The sequence below is a fragment of the Nothobranchius furzeri genome, chromosome 12 (assembly GCF_043380555.1).
Source record: "Nothobranchius furzeri strain GRZ-AD chromosome 12, NfurGRZ-RIMD1, whole genome shotgun sequence".
Taxonomy (NCBI): Eukaryota; Metazoa; Chordata; class Actinopteri; order Cyprinodontiformes; family Nothobranchiidae; genus Nothobranchius; species Nothobranchius furzeri.
Window position 1 is genome coordinate 67,691,629 of NC_091752.1, and position 19,740 is coordinate 67,711,368.

The 19,740-nt window shown below is 44.7% G+C and overlaps 1 protein-coding gene across 2 annotated transcripts in view; it reads right to left on the minus strand.

Annotated features, from left to right (window-relative positions):
- Nucleotides 1–1,806: 1,806 nt before the first annotated feature.
- grb2b (growth factor receptor-bound protein 2b) overlaps nt 1,807–19,740 on the minus strand; it is a 39,495-nt gene continuing 21,561 nt past the window's right edge. For both annotated transcript variants that reach the window (XM_054750745.2, XM_054750746.2), the window contains exons 3-6: nt 12,249–12,346; nt 6,444–6,566; nt 5,963–6,131; nt 1,807–2,211 (exon numbers count right to left, since the gene is read on the minus strand). In XM_054750745.2, the coding sequence (XP_054606720.1) occupies nt 2,026–2,211; nt 5,963–6,131; nt 6,444–6,566; nt 12,249–12,346 (576 nt within the window). In that variant the 3' untranslated portion in view covers nt 1,807–2,025. The remainder of the gene's footprint in view (nt 2,212–5,962; nt 6,132–6,443; nt 6,567–12,248; nt 12,347–19,740) is intronic.

Below are 19,740 nucleotides of genomic sequence, written 5' to 3' on the forward strand. Positions count from 1 at the left end.
TTGCCTTCCGGCTGAGCTCTCTCTTCACCCCTGACCTGGAGAAGGCATAAATCACCAAATCGGAAAGGCGGGGAGGAGGTTGTAGTGCATGCCTATAAAATACCACTTGAACCACCATAGAGCAACTTTTGATGACAGCCTGATTCAAGATGGCCGCCACAGCCAACACACAAATGGTCATAACGCATAACAGACAACCCCAAGCAGTAACCAAAACAAGTTTCTCTTTAAAAACTATAACTTCTGATACTATTAATAATTTATTGATGAAGTGTTTATAAACGGACCACAGACACATTTTAATAATTGCATTTTATTAATTGAAAACAAAAAAATGCAAATAAAGGAGCAAAAACAAAACAGTGTCATTAGGTAAGACAAGGCGAGACACAAATAAAGAGTTCTACGTTGGTGAGGGTCGATGAGAAGGTGGGCCGGTGGCATTTGGTCACATGGAACATCATCTTAGTTTATTCACACTTATCAACAAAGAACCGTCCAACACCGACAAGGTGGAGGGGGAGTGAGGTGGGGAGCAGATGGGACACTGAAACACCAGAGAAAAAGGCACTATCCAGAGAGAACAAGAAAAAGAAACTAAGAATCACAGGAAACAAAATGGACACGACCAAAAAAGGAAAAAGAAAAAAAAAGTGCACAAGCACACGCCACGCGGAACACACGGTTTCTCCTCGATCATCTCCGCTGATCTCACCTTCAAAATAAAAAAAAGACAATCTCTCAGGTTTCTGAAGTGTGAGCGCCAGCTGCAGATCTGCACTGGTGATTACACCGCGTGATTATCCAAACTCCGCCCCCTTTGCCATGTGCAGGTAGGGAAGAGTGAACGCATGCATCACTGTCTGAATACAAACGACCTGCACACACTGCGCTCAATGAGTGAGTGAATGAAAATGGACACATTTACGCTTTCAGCATGTCTCTTTTTAATCCCTTGTGTGGTTTTGTGGTTCAGCTCTCTGACGCGCTTCCCTCATGTTTATCTGTAGATTCAGTCGGCTACATTCACCGCCAGGAAAAAGAAACGTAAAAAACAAAATGGCTGCAATAAATATGTTGGCTTTCCACAAGTAGCCTCTTGAATTCGGGCTTTTCCTTACAGATCCTGCAGCATCCCTGGCTCTAGCTGCTGGTTAGCTTCCTGACGGGACCAAGTCCCCCATGACTCCTGAACTCGCGTGATGCACACAAGCAACCTCCTTAAAAATGGAACTCAGCACAAGCGTCGCATAATCTGGGACCGCAGATTAAAAAAACGAGACACAAAGTCGACCGACAAGCGATCACATTCTAGCGCCAACAGGTCTCACCAGGTCTAACGAGATAATTTACAAAAGGAAACGATCTGACGAGAGAGCGGTAAAACAGACAAACACATATTATATATATATTCTTAAAAAACGATTTCTCTCTATACTTGATTCTTTTACAAAGCCGGCGGCTGATGCTCACGAAGGTCTCGAACATGGGAACTTGCAGTTTTACAGATGACATCACTTTTTTTATTGTTATTTTAAAACCATTTCAGTTTTTTTAAACACTTTTATTTAAACCTTTCTTTAAAACAAAGTTGGGGTTTATCGGTCGGCATTTCCTTAAAACGAATAACTGAACATGCGGCGAAGAAAGGAAGAACAACACAAAGGCAGAATGTTACGAAGTGGAGGAGAGAAGCAGCGGTGGGCGCCGCAGAACCGTTTGGGGAACTTTAGTTTCTCTGGCCTCCCTCAGACGGTTCGGTCCTCGCCAAGGCGTTCGGCGGGAAAGCGAACGCGCTCGGCACGAGTAGAAAAGTCCAATTTGCTCTGCTGCCACCCACACAGCCACGCCTACAGCGCTACGCCTGCTTTCTCTCAGTCAGTCGGTTCTTCCTGTCGTCGTGGGACGGCCGAAGACAGGTGGAGGGGTGGATGGCGGGGACGATGAGATCAAGAATGGTGACAACGGTGGTGATGGTTGCTGGGGCTGCTGTTGTTGTTGTTGTTGTTTACACGGTCGGACTGTCTACATGTTCCGGTTCACGGGAGTGACGTAGTTGCGGGGAAACATGCCCGTCTGGCCGTGGCAGCCACCTTTCCACCAGTTTGGGTCGGAGTTGTCCAGGACTTGAATGAAGTCTCCGCGTCTGAAACCCAGTTCGCCTTCCTCCTGGGGGTCGAAGTCGAAGAGCGCTTGCACGTATGTGGGGTGCTGGCCAATCAGAAGACAGAAAAGAAGAGGTTAGGTTAGTTCCTAGCATTAGGAGGACATCCTGAGGCGTGTTTCTGCTCACGTCCCTCAGGTCTGCTGAACCAACAGCTGGTCTGAGGACAGCAAACACCAAAGCTGCGATCTTCTAAACGTAACGGTGGTTTGTATGAACGATGTTTACAAACATCAACAAGACTTACTGCAATACAAGGTGGTTCACAAGCATTAGAATAAACTTCTGATGCATCCAAGCCTGGCAGGGGTTTGATAAAGACCAAGTTCACTTAGTTTAACACATCTCAATTCAATTCAATTCAAGTTTATTTATAAAGCGCCAAATCACGACAAGAGTCGTCTCAAGGCACTTCACATAAACATTCCAATTCAGGTCAGTTCATTAAGCCAATCAGAAATAACGTTTCCTATATAAGGAACCCAGCAAATTGCATCAAGTCACTGACTAGTGTCAGTGACTATACAGCAATCCTCATACTAAGCAAGCATAAAGCGACAGTGGAGAGGAAAACTCCCTTTTAACAGGAAGAAACCTCCAGAGAATCTGCTGCGTCTAGTAGGAATGAAGGCCTTGTGAGTCGATGGCTTGTGCTTCTAATTCCATTTTTGGTTCTTTTTAAAACACAGGAAAGGTTTCTCTTTACCTTGTTAACGTTTCGTTTACCGACTGTAAAACATCCTCAGAGCTGACGCTGATGGTGGCGTCACTTCCTACTCCGTTTATCCGCGGGCAGCAGAGGACGTTGTCACCCTCTGCTGCCCGCTCTCCCCTCTCCGATGATGCAGTCCCATGCACGATCCAATGTGTAAACCCCATCGTCCCTGTTCATGGTCCCACATCCACGTCTCCTTATCTCTATAGCTTGTTGTATGTGTTTGTTCTCTTGTTTACAGTCTCTTTCTTCTGTTACCATGTTTGCTCGGTGATATAGTGTTCTGATTACTGACATCCCACCATACACAAAATGTCAGTAATACAACACGCTTTAAAGACCTGCAGATACCCGACATGGGCAATAAACAAAGGAAAACAACAAACAACAACAGAAAGAAAAGAACAACCAAAGCAAAGAACCAGAAACCCAGAAAGACAAGAAAAAAACCAGTGATAACCCTACCATACATCAAAGGCACAACAGAAAAAATAAGAGCAACAATGAAAAAACACAACATAAACACACCAACAAAACCATACACAACGGTTAGAAACAGACTAGTACACCCAAAAGACAAGATACCAGCTGGACTTAAATGTGGAGTGGTTTACGAAATCCCCTGCAAACTCTGCAATAAAACATACATAGGAGAAACCGGACGCCAACTCAACACACGAACAATAGAACATAGAAAGAAAGGAGTGCGAGAAAGAAACAAGCCAAAAACACACAAGAGCAGCAAAACAAGAAGCAGAAAGCACAATAAAGAAGTCAACCGTAACAGACCACTGCACAAGAGAAAACCATATAATGGACTGGGACAACACAAGGATCATAAACACCGAACAACAGAAATACAAAAGATAGACAAAGGACGCTATAGAGATAAGGAGACGTGGATGTGGGACCATGAACAGGGACGATGGGGTTTACAAATTGGATCGTGCATGGGACTGCATCATCGGAGAGAGGAGAGCGGGCAGCAGAGGGCGACAACGTCCTCTGCTGCCCGCGGATAAACGGAGTAGGAAGTGACGCCACCATCAGCTCTGAGGAAGTTTTGCAGCCGCAAACGAAACGTCAGCAAGGTAAAGAGAAACCTTTCCTGAGTTTAAAAAAAGAACCAAAAATGGAATTAGAAACTAAACACAGTAAGAACGTCCAAAAGACTTGTGCTTCTGTTCCAGGAACTAGAAGTGAGTCGGTGCAGAGTTGAGCTGAAGACGGCAGGATTTGGAGCCTTACTTCCTGATATTCGGACATCTTTCTTCTGACTGGCTAACAGCAACACGACACTACGCTGACTCTGGTTGCTCTGCAACGTTGATGTTTTATCTCCACAAATAACAAAAGCCAGCAGGAGTTCTGCTGTGTGGTGGAGTTGCTAATGCCAACAGCTAACTCTTACATCAGGAAGAATCCGCACGTTTCGAGCGTTATCCGTTCTTTTATAATCCGTTGTTGAATTGTGATCGGCAGAAGCTTTTCCGGTTCGCGCCTCACTTTTTTTACAGCAGCTGCCCAAAACGATCTCCTAACACATGGATATTCTGCTTCCTGATCCCGTGACGTGTGACGTACGTGGATGAAGATCGGCTTCAGAGCGGAGATGTTTGTTCTCACGGTGCGGGGGCTCGTCCAACGCCCACACAGTAAAAACATGCCAATGACGACTTTAGTCGTCATTGGCATTGAATGAGTTAATATTTCTGCCAGAAGACAACACAGGAAGTCTTCAGCTGAGTAAACGGTTATGAAACAACATGTAAACAAGCTGCTAAGAGATTTTTACTTTAAGACGGTAAAGATCCAAGCTGACCTCGCTCCTCCTAGTCTAGCTATGAACTCATCAGTGCTGAAGGACATAAACTCCATTTCTTTGAACAGAGGCTGTTCAGGAAGCAATCTACAATGAATGAGATCATTTATACTTTTCCACACAAATGGCCGAAATGTTCCTTTAATTGCGTCTAAAATAAAAAAAAAAGCATAAATAAAAATTACATTTTTATGAATAAAATCTTCTAACCTTGCAAAATATTTCAGATGCGGAGAATAAAAAGACGAACACACACACGTCTCCTAACTACCTTTCAGACACACACACACACACACACACACACACACACACACACACACACACACACACACACACACACACACACACACACACACACACACACACACACACACACACACACACACACACACACACACACACACACACACACACACGAAGGCGGTGAGAATGACATCTTTAGCCTAACCCAGATATTTTTTATGATCCTTTCATTGGAGGCGATCAAACGTTATTTACATGTGTTGCATCAGTTCACCCATCAGCTGTCAGCCAGCCCAGCGTCGCCAGTCTGTGGCTTCTACTCTGGCGAGCGCCACCCTGAAGAAGGAACCACCACGCCAGACGAGCACCGACGCATCGCCGCTGGTCTCAGGAGACGGGATCGCCACAGCTGCTCGACACCAACGATCTTTTTGTGTTATTACTGAACGTTGTGGCGATGCTGCCGGTTTACCCGAGGTCCAGATGTTGCAGGACATGCAGATGTTTTCAGGCTAAAGTAACATTTTAATAGAAAAAACTGTATTTTATAAAAGTTGGCTTTAAAAAATAAAATGAAATGAAAACTGCTGCAGTTACAGTAAAGACATCCCAGCTGGAGTTTTAGATGGTAATCTGATTACATTTCATCCTGATGCTTCCTGGAGCATCTCACGATGACTCCAGTGACGCATCTGCTGGAACACTGAAGAGTTCATCATCTCAACCGTTTGTTGTTCCAGCAGAAAGGATCGGCTACAGCGTGTGACAGCTCCTGATAAGAGCCTGTTCACTTCTCAGTGCGCGTCCCGTTATCGCTCAGATTAAATCAGCTTCCACAAAAACGTCCCAAACATCTGAGAGGTGGTGTGTAGACACCAAACAGCAGAAAGAACCACCCAAATCCTAAATCTAAGGCCTACTTCTCCCCACTCCCCCGTTATTCCTGATTCAAGGTCATGAACGTTTGTGTCAAAGCGGACCTGAGGGACCTTCTCACCCGGGGCGAGTAGGGTCTTACCTGGGGGACCTGCTCGATGTCTCGGAGAAAGATCTGCTGGTTGCGGGAGACTGAGGTGGTGCGGTGGTAGTCCACCAGCTCGTTGAGGGAGTTGAACTTCACCACCCAGAGAAAGTACTTCCCAGCTCCGTCGCGAAGAACCTTAAAGTGCTGCACGTCGTTTCCGAACCTGAGGGAGATCACAGCAGGGTGTGTGAGCCGAGTCGCGCCTCGCAGCTCAGACGAGTCAGCGCTTTTGGTTTGTAACTACAGAGAAACGGGCCGGACTGAATCCTGCATGTGAAGTTCTCCAATAATCCAAAAGCAACAGGAAATAATCTGTGGTGTAAAAGTAGCGAAACCAGTCTGTAAATCTATAAAAACGTGTGACAAGACACGTTGCACCAGAATGAGGAAACGAGAGTCAGCAGCCCTCTCTGGAGATCCGCTCTAAGGAAGCTGAACTGATGATAAACTTCATCTGGTCTGGTGCTCCACTCACTTCACAGAGAGGGAGAAGTCCCCCGGTGCGCTCTCGCTCTCTCGGATGAGGAACGCCCCGTCGTGCCTCTGTTTGTTTAGCATCTCCTCTGCTTTGGCACGAGGAATCTTCCCGAAGAACCACCTGCAAACGCAAACAAGAACATGTGAGATTCAAAATTTTAAAGAGCAAGTCACCCCCTACCCTACCAGAGTATTATTCTGCTCCCACTTCCTGTTTGAAAAATGCAACAAATGCTGTTGCCTAGCAGACCGAGAGGGCGGAGCCGCGAACACACACACACACAGGCCCACCACAACATTGTGACATCATATGGTACCAGCTAACGTTCTAGAGTACCTCTTAGCCAATAGCGATGGCAGATTTAAATTCAAATGCAGTGCTGGGTTTTTACCTGACAACGGCACAACACTGACAGTTTTAGGCAGAACATTTAAATTTTAACTAAAATGCACTAAAGTGCAAAACTATTAACTACACGTGTCTGCAGCACGATTAGACACGCATTTATGTAGTTCATCAGGAAAATGAAGTTGATTTGAGGGTGACTTGCTCTTTAAAGTAAAAACAGCATCTGGACTCAGCTTCACTGCGAGTGTCGGGGCCGAGCAGCAGATGAGAGGTGAGACATCAACAGCGGTCAGCCAGGAAAAAGCCTCTCAGCTGAATGAAACTCTGAACTAAAACAGATTCTCTAAAGTCTAAAGTTCACACGGATGACCTAACGAACACTCCAGGAAGCAGAGAGAACGTCAAGCCCTTCCTGTTTTGTGAAAATTTCCCTAAAACCCAGAGACTACAGCTATATGCAAAGCCAACACGGCTGACGTAGAGCGATGTGACGTAGATGTTTGACATCCCTCTCTTTAGATGGTTCAGAAACTGGAAAGTTTAGAAAAACAAATCCAGCGGATTCCTTTTATAAACAGAATCATGCCGACGGCTGCAACTGGGACGGTGTAGTTTGATCAAACGAGAGCAGAGCGTGGAGGAAAGGGTCCCACAGGTGGAGCATCAGCTGTATCCAAACATCTCAGAGACGTAAATACCTGAACCCACAGCTGCAAAGTCAAGGGTCACCTGAAAAAAGTCACCTGATGTGATTCTGTTAGGAAAACGTCCCGTTTGTTTTTGGGGAGTGGGCGGGGCCTAAAACATATACTGGGACCAATCACATGGGGACCCTGTTGGGTTGCCATGTCAGCACCAGAGTAGCAGCAGGTATGGTAGAAAGTGTGTGTGTGCGTGCGCGCTGTACTACAACCTTCACACCAGTGGTGTCCAACCCTGGTCCATGAGGGCTTTATCCACCATGTTTTAGTGGTTTCCCTGCTCCAGCACACCTGATGTGATGACGGAGTCGTCTGTTCAGCAGCGCTACGGCCCAGTTCCAGCACTCGCACCGCCACCCTCAGTTACGCGTTCTCGTCCAGTGGTGTGAGCGTGTAGGGCAGGGGTAGACAACTCTCTCCCCCGAGGGCCGGTATCTAGCGTGTTGTAGTCGTTTCCCTGATCCCCCTGTTCAGCAGCTCACGGAGCTCTGCAGAAGTCCATTAATTACCTGCTGATTCAAACCAGGTGTGGTAAACCAGGGAAACAATTAAAACATGCTGGAAACCAGCCCACGGTGAAGGGAGTAATCTACCCCTGTTGTAGGGTGCCCTGACTCTCCAGTGTGGACCTAGGCCCCGCCCCTTTTACAACTTTGATCTGCAGCGGGGTGCAAACATTGATAAAGGGTATTACCCATAATCCCTTACTGTGCTGGTGACCATTTTTGGACACGACATGCCAGCGGTTTAAAGATTTAAAATCACTTCAAGCATCAAAGCGGCACAGACCGCAACCGGCATCCACGAAGCTCACCACACGCGGTCTTGCAGCCCAGGCGTTGGCAACATTTACTGATACATGGGGCAGAATGTCTGCAGCCAAAATGTTTGCCCCCCAGTCTGGTGTGTGAAAGCTGAGAAAGCTCTAAACGATGCTGGACGGACTCCACTGGAGTGTGAAAACAAGGAGAAACCAGTGATTTAGTGTTGAGCCCGCTCCCATTGTGCTCCGCTACATAGCATGGCTCTGTGTCCACGTCCACGGAGACGTGTGGGTGACTGGTACTGCTGTAACAGAAGAGTCACTCCCACACACGAGTAAAGGAGCTGGGGTCACATTTAGCTTCGAGGCTAAGGCTCAGAGTTGTCGGTTTCTCATGTTCCAGTTAACCACAGATGAACAACAACACGCGTGTGCATCCTGGACTCATCCGACACGAACGCGTTTACTGTCCAACAGTAAAAGTAACGGAAACAAGTTCGATCTGACGGCTAGGCCCCGTAGGGCAGCAGCGGGGATCACCTGCTCTTTGCAATGCTGACATCAACGATTCTGAATCCATTTAAAATACTTAAAAACTAAACGACAAAAAACAGTTACTAAGTGCTTGTCGAACATTGAGCAACAGTGTGAGGCTTTCTGACCGCCACACTTCAGCTGCAGCCAGGGAGAGAGAGGTGTCGGTAACGCGCTTACAAACACGATGATGATTGGCCGGGTGGGCGGAGACCCTCACGGTCTCAGTCTCTGCCTGCTGTAGACACAACAGAGCAGTGATGGGAATAACGCCGTTTAAAATAACCGCGTTAATAAAAAAAATATTTCTTTCTGTAACAAGCAAACTAATTAATTACGTCTTCTTTTAACAAAACGATCGTTTCTGTACTGATAAGGAAATGCGTGCGTTAAGCAGCGCGGTGTGTTGAAGCTGTCATCAGCTGATCAGGAGCTGAAGAGGAGGATGTTTCCATCCAAGAGCATCACGGCCGTGAAGAACGAGGAAGAAGCGATGAATATCTACGGCTGCAGGTGTGGGTCTGCAGCCGTGTCCTTCTCAGCGTGACAGCGGGACGTCCCGAAGGTCCGCTCACCTGTTCACCGCTCAGACGTCCTGATCTTCTACCTTCCTAGATCATCCAGCTGTAACCTGTTTCTGATCATGTCTTTAGTCCCGCTGTAACACTGATGCATCAGTCTCAGACGTCATGGAGCTCAGGTGTTATTAGAACTACCTGTGTGTGTTTACCACCCAGCTTCAGCTCTTCTGTGGTTGGGTCTGACCCAAGTTAGTAAATGTAAGTCCTCCATCAGGCTTGTGCCTCTTCTAGTGTCATTTTAAAGGATATTTATTTATTTATTTAACCGTTACTAGATTAGCAGCAACAGAAATGCTACTAATAACACACAATTATGTGAAGCTGGAAAATTTAAAATACTGTACAAAATTTACATTCATTTCTGTAATTTAACTAGACTGAGAGACCATTTAAAGGCTCAGGAACCTTTAATAAAAATAATAATAATAACAACAATGCATTGAACTTATATAGCGTTTTTCTAGACACCCAAAGACGCTTTCACACACTCTCACACACTTCTAGTGATGGTAAGCTACTTGTAGCCACAGCCGCCCTGGGGAGGTCTGACAGAGGCGAGGCTGCCATTTCTCACCGTCCGCCCCTCTGACCACCACTAACACAGGCAAGTTGGGTGAAGTGTCTTGCCCAAGGACACAACAGCAGGATACCCCTGGCGGGAGCTGGAATCGAACCCATGACACTCCGATCATGAGGCAACCCGCTCTACCACCTGAGCTACTGCCGCCCCAACAGGCGCCTCCCAGTAGGACTGGGCGACAAATTGAAAACTTATCGTTATCGAAATTTCTGAGTCTAATCGAGATAATTTTATCCATGTCAATAAATTTGACAATTAAAAAATGAAAAGGTGTGTGTAGGTTAGCAACGTTCATGTCCTTTTAAAGCTGTACCACCTGAGTCACGTAAAAATGTGACTCAACGTAATACGTGTGACAGCCCCATCTAGTGGACAACTTTTGTTTCTGAGCACATCTGTAATTATCGTCCATTTATCGTTATCGAGGTGAAATCCTCAATATATCGTGATATTGATTTTAGGCCATATCGCCCAGCCCTGCCTCCCAAGCAAGGTTTTCTGGGCTCGTCTAACCGGGAGGAGGCCCAATGGAAGACCCAAGACACGCTGGAGGGACGATGTCTCTCAGCTGGCCAGGGAACACCTCAGGATTCCCCCGGAGGAGCTGACCCAAGCAGCTGGAGAGAGGGAATTCTGAGCCTCTCTGGTTAGGCTGCTGCCCCCGCGACCCGACCCCAGATAAGTGGAGGAAAAAGGATGGATGGAGAGTGATTTTAAGTACGCAACGTTGGGTCGTTAAGATGGTTTCTCTTCAGAAACACCCAGTAGTCACACAGCAGGGAGGTGTTCCATTTCCTGTGAGCAGTTAACAGCATCAAACAATAAGGAGCCTAAAGATTCTCACCCCTATGATAATGTGAGAAGTTTCCTTTAACAGAACCCTAAAAACACACACACACACACACACACACACACACACACACACACACACACACACACACACACACACACACACACACACACACACACACACACACACACACAGAGGCCGGACCTTGTATAATTTTAGCTGTTCCATCTTGTGTTCATGTGTTCATAACTTCAATCAGGTGTTCATAACTTCAATCAGGTGTTCATAACATCCATCAGGTGTTTATAACTTCCATCAGGTGTTTATAACATCCATCAGGTGTTTATAACTTCCATCAGGTGTTTATAACTTCCATCAGGTGTTTATAACTTCCATCAGGTGTTTATAACTTCCATCAGGTGTTTATAACTTCCATCAGGTGTTTATAACTTCCATCAGGTGTTTATAACATCCATCAGGTGTTTATAACATCCATCAGGTGTTCATAACTTCAATCAGGTGTTTATAACTTCAATCAGGTGTTCATAACTTCAATCAGGTGTTCATAACTTCAATCAGGTGTTCATAACTTCAATCAGGTGTTCATAACATCCATCAGGTGTTTATAACATCCATCAGGTGTTTATAACATCCATCAGGTGTTTATAACTTCCATCAGGTGTTTATAACATCCATCAGGTGTTTATAACTTCCATCAGGTGTTTATAACTTCCATCAGGTGTTTATAACATCCATCAGGTGTTTATAACATCCATCAGGTGTTTATAACTTTCATCAGGTGTTTATAACATCCATCAGGTGTTTATAACATCCATCAGGTGTTTATAACTTCAATTAGGTGTTTATAACTTCAATCAGGTGTTCATAACATCCATCAGGTGTTTATAACATCCATCAGGTGTTTATAACCTCTATCAGGTGTTTATAACTTCCATCAGGTGTTTATAACTTCTATCAGGTGTTTATAACTTCTATCAGGTGTTTATAACTTCCATCAGGTGTTTATAACCTCTATCAGGTGTTTATAACTTCTATCAGGTGTTTATAACTTCTATCAGGTGTTTATAACTTCTATCAGGTGTTTATAACTTCTATCAGGTATTTATAACTTCTATCAGGTGTTTATAACATCCATCAGGTGTTTATAACTTCCATCAGGTGTTTATAACTTCCATCAGGTGAACTTCTATCAGGTGTTTATAACTTCTATCAGGTGTTTATAACTTCCATCAGGTGTTTATAACCTCTATCAGGTGTTTATAACTTCTATCAGGTGTTTATAACTTCTATCAGGTGTTTATAACTTCTATCAGGTGTTATAACATCCATCAGGTGTTTATAACATCCATCAGGTGCACTTCTATGCACTCCTAACTCCCACTGATGATAGCTTAACAGCAGGTGAGTCGCATCCCTCACCTGAACCCGTTTACACTTGAAATGCGAGTTTTCACAGGTCCACCTCGACTAGGTGGAATACTTACGGATGGGCTTTCATCTCTATGTAGTTCTTGGGAATGAATCCGTCTTTCCCATTTAGTTCTGCCTTGTACCAGTTCTGATCACACTCTTCATTTAACACCTAGAAGCAGAGACACAGAACGAGTGTTTGTTAGTGCAACACACACGTCAACAGCATCAAGCCCGACTTGTACAGAGTCAGTGTAACTTTGGGACCCCCGTAGATGAAAGTACAGCAAGTTCATTAGATGCTGAAACCAGCAGGAGGAGAGTGTTTAATAATAAAACAACAATGGCTTCCAGCTATTGCAGCTAACACTTACAGTTGTGGTCAGAAGTTTACATACACTTGTAAAAAATATAATATAATGGCTCTACTGAGTGTCCCGTTATTTCTAAAACTCTGATTTTTCTCTGATAGAGTGATTGGAACAGATACTTCTTTGTCACAAAAAACATTCATGAAGTTTGGTTCTTTAATGTCTTTATTATGGGTTAACAGAGAAAAGTGATCACATTTGCTGGGTCACAAATATACATACAGCAACATGAACTAGCAATTTTGGTGACTTAGAAACGTGTCAGTGAACTGAGCTTCATAGCATGGCCTCTTAACTTCTTGTGAGTGATTATGAGTGACTACAGCTGGTGACTTCTCTTAGGCCAGGTAAATAGGGCTTATTGGATACAAACGCCCACAAACGCTACAATGGGAAAGTCAAAGGAGCTCAGCATGGATCTGAAAAAGCGAATTATTGACTTGAACAAGTCAGGAAAGTCACTTGGGGCCATTTCAAAGCAGCTGCAGGTCCCAAGAGCAACAGTGCAAACAATTGTTTGTAAGTATAAGGTGCATGGCACTGTTTCATCACTGCCAAGATCAGGAAGAAAACGCAAGCTATCACCTGCTGCTGGGAGAAAACTGGTCAGGAGGGTAAAGAGTGATCCAAGAATCACCAAAAAGCAGATCTGCCAAGAATTAGAAGCTGCTGGAACACAGGTGTCATTGTCCACAGTCAAACGTGTTTTGCATCTCCATGGACTGAGAGGCTGCCGTGCAAGAAGGAAGCCCTTGCTCCAAAAGCGGCACCTTGAGGCTCGACTGAAGTTTGCTGCTGATCACATGGACAAAGATAAGACCTTCTGTAGGAAAGTTCTGTGGTCAGACGAAACAAAAATCGAGCTTTTTGGCCACAATGCCCAGCAATATGTTTGGAGGAGAAAAGGTGAGGCCTTTAACCCCAAGAACACCATGCCTACAGTCAAGCATGGTGGTGGGAATATTATGCTGTGGGGCTGTAATGCTGCCAATGGAACTGGTGCTTTACAGAGAGTAAATGGGATAATGAAGAAGGAGGATTACCTTCACATTCTTTAACATAACCTAAAATCATCAGCACGAAGGTTGGGTCTTGGGCGCAGTTGGGTGTTCCAACAGGACAATGACCCCAAACACACATCAAAAGTGGTAAAGGAATGGCTAAATCAGGCTAGAATAAGGGTTTTAGAATGGCCTTCCCAAAATCCTGACTTAAACCCCATTGAAAACATGTGGACAGTGCTGAAGAAACAAGTCCATGTCAGAAAGCCATCAAATTTAACTGAACTTCACCAATTCTGTCAAGAGCAGTGGTCAAAGATTCAACCAGAAGCTTGCCAGAAGCTTGTGGATGGCTACCAAAAGCACCTAATTGAAATGAAAATGGCTAAGGGACATGTAACCAAATATTAGCACTGCTGTATGTATATTTGTGACCCAGCAAATGTGATCACTTTTCTCTGTTAGCCCATAATAAAGACATTAAAGAACCGAACTTCATGAATGTTTTTTGTGACAAAGAAGTATCTGTTCCAATCACTCTATCAGAGAAACATCAGAGTTTTAGAAATAACGGGACACTCAGTAGAGCCATTATATTATATTTTTTACAAGTGTATGTAAACTTCTGACCACAACTGTAGCCTAACTGACCAGTGCAGCACAAAGACACAGATGTGAAGGCTGCAGAGCAGATGTGTCGGGCAGGGTGTGTCTGAATGCATCAGGGTCACGACAGCTTCTGTAATGATGTGTAACAGAAAGGAAAACAACCTTCAGGCTTGAATATTTCAGTTGGAGGGTAAAAAAAAATCCCACAAATAAACAACGAAAGGACTCAAAACGTTGGTTTAAGCATCAAACAATGAATTAAAATGTAAAGTGTCACTACGTTTATTCCCTTTTAAAATGGGGACAAGTAGAAAGAAAGCATGCGGCTGTAATTCTGAATGACAACAAAAAGCAGTCAGACGTGTCTCCAGCAGACCAGCAGGAGACAAATCCTGAGTAGAAGATAAAATGTGACGAGCACAGTCAGAAGTGGTTCAATCAGAGTCCTGAGTTCACAAATCGCTCAGGACCTGGAAAAGCGTCGACCCTCACCCTCGCCAAGAAACCACTCAGAGATGCATTTATGCACGCATGAATGGAGCTCACTGGAAAAAATCTGGTTCAGTTTTCAAATCAAACTAATGCTTTTAAGCGGCATCTGCACCAGCGTGTGGATGAACACAGGATAGAGGCCGGATCTCAACGGGGAAGCCCATTGGTCGGTTAGATAACGCGGGACTCCTCCCAACTACAAAACCTCCAGTCACAACTAAAGGGTATTTACAGAACCACCAACATTTAACGGAACACAATATTATCCTCTTGAAATGAAATGGTCACATCTTATGAAACACAAAACTAGACACGAATGGACAGAAATAACAGAAATCATGACTCCGTTTTATTTAGCCAGGGTCTCACTGGACGGCCAGGAGGGTTGAGACACAAACTGTTGAGAAAAGCAGCTAATTATCTATCTGAACTGGTACAAAAACACTTTAATGTGAGGTTGGGTCACGGGAAAGACGACGATACTGCTGCTACATATGTCAGGGTGCTCCTTAGGACTAGGGCTGCACAATAAATCGCAAATAATATCGTTATTGTGATATCCGCATGCACAATATGCATATCGCAAAGAACTGATAAATATCGCAATGAATGGTCAGCTCAATTGTTTGCTACACATAACACATTCTGTCAATCAGACGGAAGCATGATGTTCTTAGGTGTGTTCTTGCTGTGTCGTATCTCTAATTCCATGCTGTAGTTCTTTTTTTAAAACACACAGCAGTTTTGTTTACCTGTTTTCCCGCTATGTTTCGTTTGCGGTAGCGGCAGCCGTAGATAACTATATTACCTCGGTGGATTACCGTGGCTGCGGTGTAGGCGCGGTGACCCTTACCAGCCACCGTTTCATCTGCTGAAGTTGCCGGCGGCACATGCGCACTTTGTTGTTTACAACCAGAACTTTCTTGAAGCTAAAGCTGAAATAATGGCCAAAGGAGGAGACGGCAGCGCTCAGGACATTTTTTATCCCTCAAAGAAGACAAAGTGGGAAGTACGGGCATCTTTTGGATATTTGAAGAATGCCGAGGGACATTTGATAGAAGACGGCTATCCTGTTTGCAGCACGTGCAGAAAAAGTGTCTGTGAAAGGCAGCAACGCTTCAAATCTCATGACACATCTGCGTGACCATCACCCACAACTCTACAGTCAACGCAAGGCAAGCTAACGTTAGCGTTTTAGCTCAAATGCGTGATCCGAGGATTTGGGTTGAGGGAGAATGCAACGAGTCGCTATATGAAGCAGCCGCAGCGCCGCTACCTGCATATAAACCGTGTCGCGGACACCCCCATGTTGAAATGACGCTATGCATTACGGGGCTCCCAGGGGCAGATAAGAGTTGGTCTCTCTCCGAGAATAATTATGAATTTAACAACGATTACTGCCTGATGACATTTTCCCACATCTGCAAAGCTCACCGGAAGGACACAAACCGAGGACAATATTTTCCTGATATAGGGTTTATTACTCAAGTAAGGGTAAAAAAGTACCTGATTAGAAGGCTACTTGAGTACTGAGTATCATCTGATCTAATGCTTTTAAAACGATGACATCAAACAGACAAAAAATAAGAAGTTATGGGCAAATATTGGTATTTTAAAGACTAAAGGGGAAATATGTAAATAAATAAACAACATAATTACAAAATAACACATTTAGGCTAAATTCAGACACAAACTGAGGACAATATTTTCCTGATATACAGGGTTTATCTAGTTGTCTGAAAGTGTAACACGTTTAAAAAAATACCGCGATAATACCGAAAACTGTGGTAATTTTGGTCACAATAACCGTGAGGTTACGTTTTCACACCATGACAACCCTAGTCAGGATTAATCCAAAGTCAGCATGTGCACGTGTGGAGAAGGGTGAATTACAAACATATTGTAAAGCTCTTTGCACAATGGCTAAGATTAAAAGCATCAGTTTAAGTGCAGACCAGAGGCAAATGTCCTCCCCCTTTCTAAGGTATAAGCTATCATTGGCCAATCCCAGAGCAGCTGTCCAGTCGGCCCCTGTGCCGTTTGACTGATGAGGATCGGTTTGCTCCAGTGAGCCTGTAGAATGCCAGCTGTCTCTCTCGGGTTCCTCAGCTGCTAACTCTGCATAAGACCAGCATTAGGAGATGAGGGAGTGGCCGTGGACCAACAGCAACAAGGAGAGGAGCGCCTAAACGTGCACGTATGACAGTCTGGTCCCCGAGACAACGCTGTATGACAAACAGAGAGTTTGTATGCAGGTCAATGTTCGCGAGACTGCTTGGCCCTGAAGATAGCCGGATGTGATTAGGTTGTTTTTCTGCACAATAAATCACATTTCCACTTCTAATCAATGACCAAATTTTATGGCAGATGATGGGTTTTAGTAGCCTGGCAAGCCATCCTATATATGTAAATATCTGATGTTAGCCTAGATCAGGACAAGTGGGGGAGTAGAGGGAGGTGGAGTGTACAGTCGGTAAAGACGGCTCTCCCTTGCCCTGCCTCCAACATGCCTCCATCTAAAAGGCTAGATTATCCAGAGTTATCTCTGTAGTTATGCTGCTATAGGCTTAGACTGCTGGAGGATACACTGACCACTTTCCACACTCGACTACTTTCTTCTACAATCTGCTCTTTAACTGTATTATTTTCTGCTATTTCAGCTGTTAACTTTATTTTCTCTCTAAGTGTTTTTCTCCCCAGAAGAAGCTACAATGATGTTCTGCTGAGCTGTGGTGGCCTCATGGAGGGGGTCATCGTCTAGCGCACTGCTGCTAACCACTTAAACATTCTCCCTCTCCTGATAATAACACTTTACTCTCTTTGACGTTGGATGTGCTACTACTAGTTTACCCGTTTAATTATAGATCCACTAGGATAAATACAACAAAGTTTATCTCTCACCAAATAGAATATTTACTAAGACATCACAATGTAACCATAGAAACACTACTTGGTGTGTGTGTGTGTGTGTGTGTGTGTGTGTGCGTGCGTGCGTGTGTGTGTTATACTGAGCCAGGATCCTCTGGAGGTTTCTTCCTGTTAAAAGGGAGTTTTCCTCTCCACTGTCGCTGCATGCTTGCTTAGTATGAGGATTGCTGTAAAGACTCTGACACTAGTCAGTGACTCGATGCAACCTGCTGGGTTCCTTATATAGGAAACTTTTTCTGATTGGCTTAATGACCTGACCTGTATTGGAATGTTTACTATGTGAAGTGCCTTGAGATGACTCTTGTCGTGATTTGGTGCTTTATAAATAAAATTTAATAGTCTGGCCATTGAAAGCACCAAGCCGTGGGGCGTTGTCTATCAAACTCTCAGGCTCTTCACACAACTGGACAGCCTCGGACCAATTAGAGCAACAAGCAACGTGACGTACTCAGAAATCAGCCAACGGGGAAGAAGCAAACAGCTCCATAAGAACCGCTATCTGTTGGTGTCTCAAAGTAAAGCTCAAGTCTAAATCGCCCCGAGCTGATGCCATCTTTATCATCGCAGCTCTTAAGATTAGCCTGCCCAACAAATGTAGAGCGCTGTGACTGGCTAGACACAAAACCGATCAGGCCAATGGAGCGTGGCTGGACCAACCTGCAGCCTACTACGGTTGGTCTAGATTTCTAGGCTAGGGTTCTAGAAACATCCCATTTCTAGACCTCATAATGTCTAATCTAAAGATAAGGAAGGTGAAAAATCAAATATGAGTTTTAGGTAAACAACGGGAGTTCGAGGCCTTTAAGGAAGGCTCGATCCCACGCAAGACTTGGATGCCACTTTGGTCAAATCTTCAAAATAACATCAAGTTAAACCTTAAAAAATTGTTAACCCTCAATAATTAATTCTGGATGGACAACATAGAGTTCGAGCCTTTTGTGAGTTTACTGTTATTAGCTGTAAGGTCCACCCTCAAACATCCAATCAGCAGTAGATGTGCATGCAAAGATTACTTCATTAAAATCTGTCCAAGGACTCGGGAAACGTTCTCGTAAACAAGTCCGTGCAAAAACATTAGCAGTCATTGTTCTTTTATTTTTTACCAAAATCAAATTCAAGTCCTTTTCCATCGACTTTTAAGGTTGTTAAAGATTTTCCAGCAGCTTATCGTGATTTCTACACACAGAAAAGGCATAAATATGCTTTTTTCACCACTTTCATGTCTCTTAAAAAGTGAAGGCCAAGTTAAAGTCCCATTAGGCGTCACACACTGGTGAAATTCATTTCACGTGACCCCTTCCTGAGAGGAGCAGTGAGCTGCGGCTGCGCTCGGGAACCAGTTGGTGGTTTAACCCCCCCAACCCTTTAAAGCTGAGCGTCAACCAGGGAGGCGTTGGGTCCCTTTGTTAAAGTCTTGGAATGACCCGACCGGGATCAAATCCCGGATCTCCCAGTCCCAGGACGGACTCTACCACTAGGCCACCGAGAAGGTTAAAACAATCTTATAGTTTAGAAGAATTTTCTTAGGAAGCGTTTGTGGGAACGCGATTATTGCTGGGTTTTACCCTTTGGGCCACAGACATCAACCGTCCTGTTCTGTACGGACAGAAGCCACGTGCTGCTGGAGACGCAGGAGCAACAACCAGAAACACCTATTTGTGATGAAAACTCACCAGCAGCAGCTTCCAGCCTCGATGTGCCCCACCAGCCAGATCCGACAGTGGGACGACCCGAGAGAAGGTCCAACAAGCCAAAAATAAGATGATTTGCTAAAGTTGTGGGTTTAATGTTTCAAGTGTTACTAGTGAGGGAGTTTAGTTCTGCCCTGCGTGTGACTTCAGCCATGAGGAGAGATAATTGGGACACACGAGAACACAAAGTGTCATGAGCAGCATGTGATGGTGCAAGAGTCTGATATGAATACTCGATTACTGCTGAAGTCAAATTAATCCAACAAATGAAGTGTGTGTGTGTATGTGTGTGTGTGTGTGTACGTGTATGCGTGTGCATGCGTCTCTGTGTGTATGTGCGAGTGTGTGTGTGTGTGTGCGTGCGCACGTGTCTCTGTGTTAGTGTGTGTGTGTGTGTGTGTGTGTGTGTGTGTGCGTTCCTCTGTGTCTCTGTGTGTATGTGCGAGTGTGTGTGTGTGCGTGCGCGCGTGTCTC